This window comes from Herpailurus yagouaroundi, unplaced genomic scaffold, assembly GCF_014898765.1.
Source record: "Herpailurus yagouaroundi ecotype Mexico unplaced genomic scaffold, PumYag 100, whole genome shotgun sequence".
Classification (NCBI taxonomy): Eukaryota; Metazoa; Chordata; class Mammalia; order Carnivora; family Felidae; genus Herpailurus; species Herpailurus yagouaroundi.
In genome coordinates, this window is record NW_024412391.1 from 66,589,814 (window position 1) to 66,604,215 (window position 14,402).

The following is a 14,402-nucleotide window of genomic DNA, read 5'->3' on the forward strand; positions in this document are numbered from 1 at the left end:
ACTGACAGGTTCCTTGATTCTGATTTGTTTCAGAAGTTTTATAATGTTACCAGATAGTCTGGAACCTCAATTTGTGATTGTAATTATAATAATTCATAGGAGGCAATTATGACTAAGAAAATCTAAAAGTTATGCAAAGAAGGATAGAGTTGTTGAATCACTTTGTTGTACACCTAAAACTAATGTAACATTGTGCGAACAACTGTATGTCAAGAAAAAATAAATTTTAAAAAGTTATTCATGGAACAGTGTGGCTGGGTGGCTCAGTTGGATGAGTGTCCCGTTCTTAATTTCAGCTCAGGTCATGATCACATGTATGGTAAGTCTGAACCCTGAGTCAGGCTCTGCACTAACAGCACGAAGCCTGCTTGGGACTCTGCCTCTCCCCCTCTTGCTTTCTCTCTCTCTCACTCAGAATAAATAAACTTAAAAAAAAAGTTATTCAAGGGTCACCTAGGGTGCTCAGTAGGTTGAGCATCCTACTTTGGCTCAGGTCATGATCTCAGGGTTCATGAATTCAAGCCTCACTCACATCAGACTCACTGCTGTCAGCGCAGAGCCCACTTTGGATTCTCTATCCCCCGTTTCTGCCCATCCCCCACTTGCACTCTCTCAAAAATAAACATTAAAAAAAAGTTATTCAAGGAAGGAAATTTAATCATAGTATATCATGTTGTCTTGCTATGAACAGCATTTATAGCATCATAAGATGGCAAATACTACTTATTAAAAGCCAAAAAGTAGAGGAAATATATTTGGGGACAAGACATAGCAGAGAAAATCCTCTCCCAAATCTAGAGGCTTGTTCAGATTCAGGTTTAATTTTGTTGGTGTTTTGTGTCAACTTCCACTAGGACATCATAATGTTTGGCTGTCTCTCTTTTGGTGATGTTAGTAGGTATTGACAATCATTACCTATATATATTAACTTGTCAGGGATTACCAAATTGTGATTCCTAAAGACACGATCCTTTCTTTATTTATTAGTGGGATTATTTCTAAAAGAGAAATTCACCCTCCCCCATCAAAACTAGGTAAATTTGAGGTAAATTTTATATAGGAATCACAGAAAATAAATGCTTAGTCATTTGCTTTTTTACCAGTTTTCAACAATGATTCTTGTTTTTATAAAGATTTCTCTTGTGTTTCATATGTTAATTTATAACATCATATCTCTAATTTTTCCCATTGCTTAGAGTATTTCCATTGATTCCTTTGGACTTTCCAGATATGTCATCAAAAATCTGCAAATAAAGATAATTTCACCTCCTAGGTTGCTTTCATTATCTGTAAACATGTTACTCTGCTCTTTATTCTTTTTCTTTTTTTCATAGTTTTGTATGGGATTTAACCAATAATTTTTCTATTGGCTAGTTTTAGCAAAATGAACTATTCAGTAGTTTAAGATAGGGGTGTGGCCAAGATACCTTTTCTAGCTTCCTAGAATAAAGTTCTTTCATCTTTTTCATGAAGTTAAAAAAATTAAGAAAATCTAGCACACACTCTTCACCCATCTTTTTGCCCCAACACTTCATTCTGGATCATCCATTTCCTCTGTCCCTGTTGAACGTGACCTGCACAGAAGTCTACTTCAACACTTCTATTCAGTACAGGGATCTGTCCTGGAAAGGTGCTTCAATTTGGCTTTCTAGAGAAGTCACAAAAAGGCCAGCAGACCACTCTAATATCAGTAGACCACCATGGTCTCCTTGCACTCATCTACTCACAGAAGCAATCCAAGTCCCTCCCAGTTGCTGCTATCACTGTCCTAAGAATGACCCAACAAGCTGCAGTGTGTACCTGATCATAACGGGAATGGGGGCTTTCTCTGACAGCCTTCCCTGAGCTTCCAATCACACTTTCTGATGCCACACAGTTCTGAAAACTATTAATGTGTTCCCCTCACTCCTATTTTGAGGTTCATGAGTTACATTTTCACCTGTATTTGTTGTCATTATCCACTGGTTTTGGTTTTACTCTACTTGTTGTTCCAATCACAAGAGGAGTTCAAAATCTATTCCATTGCAATACTCCCAGACTCCTCTATTTGATCTTTTAAGCTATGTTCAAGCATTACTTTAATAAAGATAAAATTTAGCTTTAGAGAGAAAGAGATACCAGAAGCATTAAGCAAGACTCAACTTTCCTTAATAAGAATTGAAATTAATTCCTTATTAAATATTAAAAATATTGAAATTCCATTGTTATCATTCATAGTGCAACAGACACAATGACTTTTAAAACGACATGACCCCTAGTAGCAACAAGCATACCCAGCACCCACATCTTGGTTTCTAACTACCACTTTCCAATAAAAGGAACTGAGATTCTTTGGAGAATGGTTAGTTTTAGGTCTGGGGCTGGGAAAATACAATATAAGTCAAAAGTGTCTTGTAGGATCAGAAAGTAAGGAAGTATTCAAAAAACAGAGGGATGAAGACATCTCAAAAGGACACAGGACCCAACCTAAATGACTTCCCAATGACTAAACTAGGAAGAATCTGAGCAACAAAAGAAGTAACTTACCAGTAGATTATAACTAGTATTACAGATAAAATACAGGACAACTAGTTAAATTTAAATTTCAGGTAAACAGGAAATAATTTTTTAGTATAAATATGTCACATTGCAATATCTAAAAATGCCAGTTTCTATACACCATTTAAAAAAAATTTTTTTTTCAACGTTTATTTATTTTTGGGACAGAGAGAGACAGAGCATGAACAGGGGAGGAGCAGAGAGAGAGGGAGACACAGAATCGGAAACAGGCTCCAGGCTCTGAGCCATCAGCCCAGAGCCCGACGCGGGGCTCGAACTCCCGGACCGCGAGATCGTGACCTGGCTGAAGTCGGACACTTAACCGACTGCGCCACCCAGGCGCCCCTCTATACACCATTTAAAGGCTGACATATAACAATACTTTTTAATGCTTATTTATAGATTTTGAAAGAGAACACACATGAGCGGGGGAGAAACAGAGAGAGAGGGGGAGGGAGAGAATCTCAAGCAGGCTCCATGTTGAGAGTGCGGAGCCTGACACAGGACTCAATCTCACAAATCATGAGATCACAACCAGAGCCGAAATCAAGAGTCGGATGTTTAACTGACTGAGCCACCCAGGTACCCTGACGTGTAAGAGTATGAAGATAACTATAGAGTAAAACGCGTATAATTCTCTTTCCATAACATAGGCTTAATCATTCTCAAAAACTTCTTTCATTTCTTCAAAATGCCACTAAAAGTTCTCCCAGGAGGTAGGGATATATCTATGACCTAGATAGATGGTACCTTGCACTCACAGGCCAGTTTGGGGAAAACAAACAAACAAACAGATAATCAATGATCCTAACAAATGCTGCATTGTTAGTATTTAGTTCAGCTTCATTAACACAAAATGTGACAAGATTTGTGCAGTGTCACACGACTGTCAATACTTTCCTAGCAGTTGACATTTCTGGCTCTGTTTTACCCTCATCAAATTTAATATTTAATATTTGTGAAATGGCATGTTTCTTAGCAAGATGATAGAATCAAAATTCTCTTAGCATTCTCCTCTTAGCTTTTAAACTGTTAGAACATCACTCAAAGGTTCTTAACTGTAAGTTAAATTCGAAAATTAATTTTTAAAATTTTTTGATATTTATTTATTTATTTATTTAGAGAGGGAGGGAGGGAGGGAGCACAAGCGGAGGAGGGGCAGAGAGAGAGGAAAAGAGAGAATCCCAAGTGGGCTCTGCACTGCCAGCACAGAGCCTGACATGGGTCTCGAACTCACAAACTGAGATCATAACCTGAGACGAAACCAAGAATAGGATGCTTAGTCAACTAAGCCACCCATGCACACCTGAAAACTACTTAATTTTAGAAGATCATAAGGTTTTTTAGAAGGTTAAACACAGGCCAGTTTTGGGAATATAAGTTTCAGTAAATATTTTACAGTCAAAAAGCAGCATTCACCTCAAAACATTACACCTCCTTAAGTCTAAAGGCAGGACTTGGTGTCACTGGAGGAGAGAGAGGGAAGATGGCGGCGTAGGAGGACGCTGGGCTCACCGAGCCTCCTGCTGATCACTTAGATTCCACCTACACCTGCCTAAATAACCCAGAAAACCACCAGAGGATTAGCAGAACGGAGTCGCCGGAGACAAGCACAGACTAGAGGCCCACGGAAGAGGGTAGGAAGGGCGGCGAGGCAGTGCGCGCTCCACGGACTGGTGGGAGGGAGCCAGGGCGGAGGGGCGGCTCGCCGGCCAAGCAGAGCCCCCGAGTCTGGCTTGCAAAAAGCGGAGGGGCCTGACGGACTGTGTTCCGACAGCAAGCGCGACTTAGCGTCTGGGAGGTAATAAGTTAACAGCTCTGCTCAGAAAGTGGGAAGGCTGGAGGACAAAGGGAAGGAGAGCTGCTGAGCCCCCGGACGACAGAGCTCAGTTTGGTGGGGAACAAAGGCGCTCGTCAGCGCCATCTCCCCCGCCCATCCCCCAGCCAAAATCCCAAAGAGAACCAGTTCCTGCCAGGGAACTTGCTCGCTCCACGCAAACACCCAATTCTGCGCTTCTGCGGAGCCAAACCTCCGGCAGCGGATCTGACTCCCTCCTGCTGCCACAGGGCCCCTCCTGAAGTGGATCACCTAAGGAGAAGCAAGCTAAGCCTGCCCCTCCTGCCCCCTTGCACCTTGCCTACCCACCCCAGCTAAGACGCCAGATCCCCAGCATCACAAGCCTGGCAATGTGCAAGTAGCCCAGACAGGCCACCCCACCCCACAGTGAATCCCGTCCCTAGGAGAGGGGAAGAGAAGGCACGCACCAGTCTGACTGTGGCCCCAGCGGTGGGCTGGGGGCAGACATCAGGTCTAACTGCGGCTCCGCCCACCACTCCAGTTATACACCACAGCACAGGGGAAGTGCCCTGCAGGTCCTCACCACGCCAGGGACTATCAAAAATGACCAAGCGGAAGAATTCCCCTCAGAAGAATCTCCAGGAAATAACAACAGCTAATGAGCTGATCAAAAAGGATTTAAATAATATAACAGAAAGTGAATTTAGAATAATAGTCATAAAATTAATCGCTGGGCTTGAAAACAGTATAGCTGACAGCAGAGAATCTCTTGCTACAGAGATCAAGGGACTAAGGAACAGTCACGAGGAGCTGAAAAACGCTTTAAACGAAATGCATAACAAAATGGAAACCACCACAGCTCGGATTGAAGAGGCAGAGGAGAGAATAGGTGAACTAGAAGATAAAGTTATGGAAAAAGAGGAAGCTGAGAAAAAGAGAGATAAAAAAATCCAGGAGTATGAGGGGAAAATTAGAGAACTAAGTGATACACTAAAAAGAAATAATATACGCATCATTGGTATCCCAGAGGAGGAAGAGAGAGGGAAAGGTGCTGAAGGGGTACTTGAAGAAATAATAGCTGAGAACTTCCCTGAACTGGGGAAGGAAAAAGGCATTGAAATCCAAGAGGCACAGAGAACTCCCTTCAGACGTAACTTGAATCGATCTTCTGCACGACATATCATAGTGAAACTGGCAAAATACAAGGATAAAGAGAAAATTCTGAAAGCAACAAGGGGTAAACGTGCCCTCACATATAAAGGGAGACCTATAAGACTCGTGACTGATCTCTCTTGTGAAACTTGGCAGGCCAGAAAGAGTTGGCACGAGATTTTCAGTGTGCTAGACAGAAAAAATATGCAGCCGAGAATCCTTTATCCAGCAAGCCTGTCATTTAGAATAGAAGGAGAGATAAAGGTCTTCCCAAACAAACAAAAACTGAAGGAATTTGTCACCACTAAACCAGCCCTCCAAGAGATCCTAAGGGGGACCCTGTGAGACAAAATACCAGAGACATCAATACAAGCATAAAACCTACAGACATCACAATGACTCTAAACCCATATCTTTCTATAATAACACTGAATGTAAATGGATTAAATGAGCCAACCAAAAGACATAGGGTATCAGAATGGATAAAAAAATAAGACCCATCTATTTGCTGTCTACAAGAGACTCATTTTAGACCTGAGGACACCTTTAGATTGAGAGTGAGGGGATGGAGAACTATTTATCATGCTACTGGAAGCCAAAAGAAAGCTGGAGTAGCCATACTTATATCAGACAAACTAGACTTTAAATTAAAGGCTGTAACAAGAGATGAAGAAGGGCATTATATAATAGTGACAGGGTCTATCCATCAGGAAGAGCTAACAATTATAAATGTCTATGTGCCGAATACCGGAGCGCCCAAATATATAAAACAATTACTCATAAACATAAGCAAACTTATTGAGAAGAATGTGGTAATTGCAGGGGACTTTAACACCCCACTTACAGAAATGGATAGATCATCTAGACGCACGGTCAATAGAGAAACAAGGGCCCTGAATGAGACATTGGATCAGATGGACTTGACAGATATATTTAGAACTCTGCATCCCAAAGCAACAGAATATACTTTCTTCTCGAGCGCACATGGAACATTCTCCAAGATAGATCATATACTGGGTTACAAAACAGCCCTTCATAAGTTGACAAGAATTGAAATCATACCATGCATACTTTCAGACCACAATGCTATGAAGCTTGAAATCAACCACAGAAAAAAGTCTGCAAAACCTCCCAAAGCATGGAGGTTAAAGAACACCCTACTAACGAATGAGTGGGTCAACCAGGTAATTAGAGAAGAAATTAAAAAATATATGGAAACAAACGAAAATGAAAATACAACAATCCAAACGCTTTGGGACGCAGCAAAGCCAGTCCTGAGAGGAAAATACATTGCAATCCAGGCCTATCTCAAGAAACAAGAAAAATCCCAAATACAAAATCTAACAGCACACCTAAAGGAAATAGAAGCAGAACAGCAAAGGCAGCCTAAACCCAGCAGAAGAAGAGAAATAATAAAGATCAGAGCAGAAATAAACAATATAGAATCTAAAAAAACTGTAGAGCAGATCAACGAAACCAAGAGTTGGCTTTTTGAAAAAATAAACAAAATTGACAAACCTCTAGCCAGGCTTCTCAAAAAGAAAAGGGAGATGACCCAAATAGATAAAATCATGAATGAAAATGGAATGATTACAACCAATCCCTCAGAGATACAAACAATTATCAGGGAATACTATGAGAAATTATATGCCAACAAATTGGACAACCTGGAAGAAATGGACAAATTCCTGAACACCCACACTCTTCCAAAACTCAATCAGGAGGAAATAGAAAGCTTGAACAGACCCATAACCAGCGAAGAAATTGAATCGGTTATCAAAAATCTCCCAACAAATAAGAGTCCAGGACCAGATGGCTTCCCAGGGGAGTTCTACCAGATGTTTAAAGCAGAGATAATACCTATCCTTCTCAAGCTATTCCAAGAAATAGAAAGGGAAGGAAAACTTCCAGACTCATTCTATGAAGCCAGTATTACTTTGATTCCTAAACCAGACAGAGACCCAGTAAAAAAAGAGAACTACAGGCCAATATCCCTGATGAATATGGATGCAAAAATTCTCAATAAGATACTAGCAAATCGAATTCAACGGCATATAAAAAGAATTATTCACCATGATCAAGTGGGATTCATTCCTGGGATGCAGGGCTGGTTCAACATTCGCAAATCAATCAACGTGATACATCACATTAACAAAAAAAAAGAGAAAAACCATATGATCCTGTCAATCGATGCAGAAAAGGCCTTTGACAAAATCCAGCACCCTTTCTTAATAAAAACCCTTGAGAAAGTCGGGATAGAAGGAACATACTTAAAGATCATAAAAGCCATTTATGAAAAGCCCACAGCTAACATCATCCTCAACGGGGAAAAACTGAGAGCTTTTTCCCTGAGATCAGGAACACGACAGGGATGCCCACTCTCACCGCTGTTGTTTAACATAGTGCTGGAAGTTCTAGCATCAGCAATCAGACAACAAAAGGAAATCAAAGGCATCCAAATTGGCAAAGATGAAGTCAAGCTTTCGCTTTTTGCAGATGACATGATATTATACATGGAAAATCCGACAGACTCCACCAAAAGTCTGCTAGAACTGATACATGGATTCAGCAAAGTTGCAGGATACAAAATCAATGTACAGAAATCAGTTGCATTCTTATACACTAACAATGAAGTAACAGAAAGACAAATAAGGAAACTGATCCCATTCACAATTGCACCAAGAAGCATAAAATACCTAGGAATAAATCTAACCAAAGATGTAAAGGATCTGTATGCTGAAAACTATAGAAAGCTTATGAAGGTAATTGAAGAAGATTTAAAGAAATGGAAAGACATTCCCTGCTCATGGATTGGAAGAATAAATATTGTCAAAATGTCAATACTACCCAAAGCTATCTACACATTCAATGCAATCCCAGTCAAAATTGCACCAGCATTCTTCTCGAAACTAGAACAAGCAATCCTAAAATTCATATGGAACCACAAAAGGCCCCGAATAGCCAAAGGAATTTTGAAGAAGAAGACCAAAGCAGGAGGCATCACAATCCCAGACTTTAGCCTCTACTACAAAGCTGTCATCATCAAGACAGCATGGTATTGGCACAAAAACAGACACATAGACCAATGGAATAGAATAGAAACCCCAGAACTAGACCCACAAACGTATGGCCAACTCATCTTTGACAAAGCAGGAAAGAACATCCAATGGAAAAAAGACAGTCTCTTTAACAAATGGTGCTGGGAGAACTGGACAGCAACATGCAGAAGGTTGAAACTAGACCACTTTCTCACACCATTCACAAAAATAAACTCAAAATGGATCAAGGACCTGAATGTGAGACAGGAAACCATCAAAACCTTAGAGGAGAAAGCAGGAAAAGACCTCTCTGACCTCAGCCGTAGCAATTTCTTACTCAACACATCCCCAAAGGCAAGGGAATTCAAAGCAAAAGTGAATTACTGGGACCTTATGAAGATAAAAAGCTTCTGCACAGCAAAGGAAACAACCAACAAAACTAAAAGGCAACCAGCGGAATGGGAAAAGATATTTGCAAATGACATATCGGACAAAGGGCTAGTATCCAAAATCTATAAAGAGCTCACCAAACTCCACACCCAAAAAGCAAATAACCCAGTGAAGAAATGGGCAGAAAACATGAATAGACACTTCTCTAAAGAAGACATCCGGATGGCCAACAGGCACATGAAAAGATGTTCAGTGTCGCTCCTTATCAGGGAAATACAAATCAAAACCACACTCAGGTATCACCTCACGCCAGTCAGAGTGGCCAAAATGAACAAATCAGGAGACTATAGATGCTGGAGAGGATGTGGAGAAACGGGAACCCTCTTGCACTGTTGGTGGGAATGCAAATTGGTGCAGCCGCTCTGGAAAGCAGTGTGGAGGTTCCTCAGAAAATTAAAAATAGACCTACCCTATGACCCAGCAATAGCACTGCTAGGAATTTATCCAAGGGACACAGGAGTACTGATGCATAGGGGCACTTGTACCCCAGTGTTCATAGCAGCACTCTCAACAATAGCCAAATTATGGAAAGAGCCTAAATGTCCATCAACTGATGAATGGATAAAGAAATTGTGGTTTATATACACTATGGAATACTACGTGGCAATGAGAAAAAATGAAATATGGCCTTTTGTAGCAACGTGGATGGAACTGGTGAGTGTGATGCTAAGTGAAATAAGCCATACAGAGAAAGACAGATACCATATGGTTTCACTCTTATGTGGATCCTGAGAAACTTAACAGGAACCCATGGGGGAGGGGAAGGAAAAAAAAAAAAAAAAGAGGTTAGAGTGGGAGAGAGCCAAAGCATAAGAGACTGTTGAGAACTGAGAGCAAACTGAGGGTTGATGGGGGGTGGGAGGGAGGAGAGGGTGGGTGATGGGTATTGAGGAGGGCACCTTTTGGGATGAGCACTGGGTGTTGTATGGAAACCAATTTGACAATAAATTTCATATATAAATTAAAAAAAAATAAAAAAAAAATAAAGGCAGGACTTGCCTTAATACAGTGTGAGTTTAGAAAATTTCAATATGATGAATAGGATTTCTCTTTAAGAAGATCAATTTTAGGGTGTTGGCTAAATGCCCAACTCCTGATTTAGGCTCAGGTTGTGTGATCTCACAGTTTGTAAGACAGAGCCCCACATAGGGCTCTGTGCTGACAGAGTGAAGCCTGCTTGGGATTCACTCTCCCTCTCTCTCTCCCCTTCCCTCTGCTAGTGCCCTCCCTCTTTGTGTCTCTCAAAATAAACATTTTTTTTAAAAGATCAATTTCAACATCAACCTCTTAAATTTTAAAATATTTGCACTGAAAACAAACTCGTATAAGACAAGTGAACAAAATTTAACACGAATTCTAAAGTGACATTCTTTGTCATTTGTGAATTTGCCAAACTTAAATCTATCTTTACTGCCCACAAAAACAGGGAAGTTCAATATCCTTTGCAAGGGTTTGAACATAGCAAAGGATCTTTAATTACAAATTCCTCTACCTGGAAACAACTAGGAAAAAAAAAAAAGAATTTTCCAAAAATAAGTTGAATCATCTGTCATTTGCCTGCTGGGTCCTTATGAATAAAGAGTCTGTATATAGATTGCGTGCTCTCTCTCTCCCCCAAAACATTAAACCACGCTGTGACAGAATGCATAATCATGCACTGATAAAGCCTCTTGCCCTCTTCCAGCACAGCAAGGTACAACTCTAAGAGGGATACTGCGGTTTCCCTGCTGATAAAGAAGACTGTACTTACCGAGCTGGGGCTGGAGTGCCGCCTAACTTTTGGTGACTCTTTGCCAGTGGAGGAGGACTTGAAGTTAATGCAAGCATTGTTCTCGGAATGCACCCTCTTTACTTGATTAGCTGGTTTCTCAAATGGGTCAAAAGTGCTCTGTGTCCTCTGAACCCTGACTTTTTTATCCTCAGGAATTGTGTCCAGGGGTTTGATCACTGAGTCCATTCCCTGGCAGTTCCGTGTAGACATCTTTGTGACACATATCTAGGAAAGAAGAAAAACAAATTCAGAACTCTCCACTGAAATTTTAATATCACTAAACACGCAATTTATTATTCTAGTAAGCATGCCAATTTCCATTTCAGGAAATACCCAGAAAGGCCACATTCTAAAAACTATACCAGCTTAAATCCCAATATGAAAAATTCTTCATAATCATTATGCTTATATTCATTTAGGGCAGACACTAAAAATGCTATACATAAAATGAGAAGCTTAAGGTTCAGACTACTAGTGACCTAAGAAGGTTCTTGAACCCCATCACATGTTTTACCAATCTGCCTGCAAGTGGGATTACTCTGAATCATTAGGAAGTTGGACAACTTGCCTTAATAATAATAATTGTTTTTTAAAAAAAATCAGTCGAGTGAAATTAGATGGGCATTTTAACTGATGGGTCATCATAGAAGCAGCTAACACAGCTAGAGAAAAAGGTCATCATGTTTTTCAAAAGTACATCTGTCCCCATCCTAAATTCATCTCCAAACTGGAATCTAAAACTTGAGCATATAAAAGAACTAATGGTTAGAGATGTTGAAAAATTGAAAACAGTGTTTTTTTTTCTAATACCAAAACTAAAGGATGCAAAGAAATAATACTGTAAAAGAGAAACACGGAATAACTTTCATTTCAAAATCCACAAGACCCCTACTTGCTTCCCAACTTCCCTCACTCTCTTCCTACCCTGCCTGCCCTACTCTCTCAATTTATTTTAGTTTCTCTAACTTTTGCCCCATTGTTTTCCACTTTATGTTCTAAACCTTTTGTTCTTCCTGTACTCTGAAGACTTTGTTGTTCTTATTAAATAACTTTATGGCTTCTGGCTTGTTTGTGAAGCTAGGTAAACTCTCTCGTTCTCTCTAGAGAAAAGGCAACTCTGAAACTGCTTTTAAAGGTTTTTTTTTTTTCTTGCTGTGAAAAGTCTCCATGTCTTTATTTTAAAAATCAGGAAACAGAAGGCATTTAAGAAAACCCTGGACAGTTAAAAAGAAAAATACAAAGTATTTGAGTGTTATATATAGGATGATTCCATATGAGGAGCACATGTGTCTAGTGTGTGAACAGATACAGATAGATACAGATACAGATATATATGAAGACACACAAATACAGATCTAGATACAAATATATGTATGTGTATGTATGGGCACAGTAAAGGGTACAGAAGAAAACACCAAAACTGTTAACATAAGATACCTCTAGACATATGGAACTAAATTGGTAAAGGGTAAGATTATTAATTATTTATAGACCCTGTATTGTTTGAATTGCATAATAAACATATCTGGCAATGTAATTTTTGAAAACTGCTAAAGTAGGAAGGTATGTTTAACTAAATTATGCCCTTTCTTAAAATTTTTTAAACAAACAAAAAAAAGTTTAATTAAATCTTAAGCATCAGCTCTATCCTACAAGTATATCTCAACTGCAAAGCACAGGTTGAATTTTAATTAAGTCAAATGAGAAGGATATCATCATAAAACTGTTGAAGATGTCTTAGAAAGACTTAAGACAGATTTAGTGATAATTCTGACAAAATGTGTGCAGGATCTATATACAGAACTTACAAAACATGGCTGAGAGGAGTAAAGAAAAAAGGAAAAGAAACCAATTCATGGGTCTTTCAACTGACTGCGACACTTTCAGGAAGAAGCTAATCTCTGTTTCAGCCATAAAATATTACCAGTTTCTTACTTAACTTAAAAGGAGATTTATAGGGGCGCCTGGGTGGCGTAGTCGGTTAAGCGTCCGACTTCAGCCAGGTCACGATCTCGCGGTCCGTGAGTTCGAGCCCCGCGTCAGGCTCTGGGCTGATGGCACAGAGCCTGGAGCCTGTTTCCGATTCTGTGTCTCCCTCTCTCTCTGCCCCTCCCCCGTTCATGCTCTGTCTTTCTCTGTCCCAAAAAAATAAATAAACGTTGAAAAAAAAAATTTTTTTTTAAAATAAAAAAAAAGGAGATTTACATATTCATATATAAAGCAAATGAGGTAAGGAATGTATATAAAATGATAATATAAAAAGATGTACATGTGGACTGAATTGATACACGGATAACAGGAAAATGGTGACTATATTTGGACTCCAATTCTATCCTTGAAGATAGCACCAGGAAGCAGAGTGCCACAGAAACATCTCCTACTTTTGCAAAAGGAGACTACAGAGCTCACCCTGCATTCCATTTAACCTGATATTCTACTTTTTATTCAAGGTCCTTGAACTATCTTAGTAAAATATATTTTATCACATAGAATATTAGCTTTTCTCTATATAGGAAAATATGTGAAAACCTTTTTCTAGGTATAGGGGGGAACTTTATGCTGTAAAAATTGGTAACACATGGAGACCAACACAGCCACAGCAACAAATATTAGCAAAGGCTAAATGACAAATGTCACTTCATCATGTCAGCAGAAGAAAGAAGAGTTCTAAGGGCACCATCAAAGTTGAAAGAATAAACTTAATTCTTAACAAGTTCATGAAACTGCATAAACTCATATAAACCTGTCATTTGCTGCTCTTTGTGCTACCAGTTCTCACAAAGCTAAGACTCACAAGATTACTTGTGAAGTTTAGGAGACAGAGGGACTCCGACTGGAAATCTCGATAAATTCTCTGAGTCTATACAATTTAAATAAGAGAAATTGTTAGAGAATCTACTGCAAGTAAGGTCTTATCTCTTTCCTCATATTTTATATCAAGGGTCCTACATTTATTTATATGTTCAGTCAGGTAGCCTCTCATTTTATAGATCTAACTATAGCATACTTGATAATTGTAAACATCAGTGTGACCTATGCCCCTAGGAAAACCAGCCTCTCTAAAGTATTCTACCATTAAAACAAAAGAGTGGCAGCCTTTTCCTAATTTTTAAGATGAAAAAGTATTCCTTTTTTAAGTTTATTTATTTATCTTGAAAGAAAGAGAGAGAGAGAGAGAGAGAGAGAGAGAGAGAGAGAGAGGCAAGTGGGAAAGGGGCAGAGAAAGAGGGAGAGAGAATCCCAAGCAGTCTCCATGCTGTCAGAGCCTGACATGGGACTTGATCTCAATAACCCAGAGATCACTTTCTGAGTCACAATCACTGAGCCACCCACGTGCCCCAAGGAAAAAGTTATTTCAACAACATTTTCTGAACTGAAATATTTCCCACATTCTTAAGCACTTCACATTTATCATTTTTGTCATCTACTAACAAACAACAAAATACAAGTAGAAACTATCATTAACATAAAATAAGCTACTTGGAAATAGTATACTTATGTGGAAACATGCCTATGGTTGTGATTTTATTCACTACATTCATCATATAATTTCTTGCTAGTTAGGTTGTAGTTCATATGATAATTTTAAATATTTCAGTATCCCATCGCGGTTTGCAGAGTACCATATTTTCCAGGTATCCCATCAGCAGAACAC

At 39.4% G+C, this 14,402-nt stretch overlaps 1 protein-coding gene across 9 annotated transcripts in view; it reads right to left on the minus strand.

Moving 5' to 3' along the window:
• The window catches only part of CDK14 (cyclin dependent kinase 14), a 633,016-nt gene that overhangs the window by 461,128 nt on the left and 157,486 nt on the right, over window positions 1-14,402 (minus strand). For all 9 annotated transcript variants that reach the window (XM_040471560.1, XM_040471565.1, XM_040471562.1 and 6 more), the window contains one exon: window positions 10,727-10,972. In XM_040471560.1, the coding sequence (XP_040327494.1) occupies window positions 10,727-10,972 (246 nt within the window). The remainder of the gene's footprint in view (window positions 1-10,726; window positions 10,973-14,402) is intronic.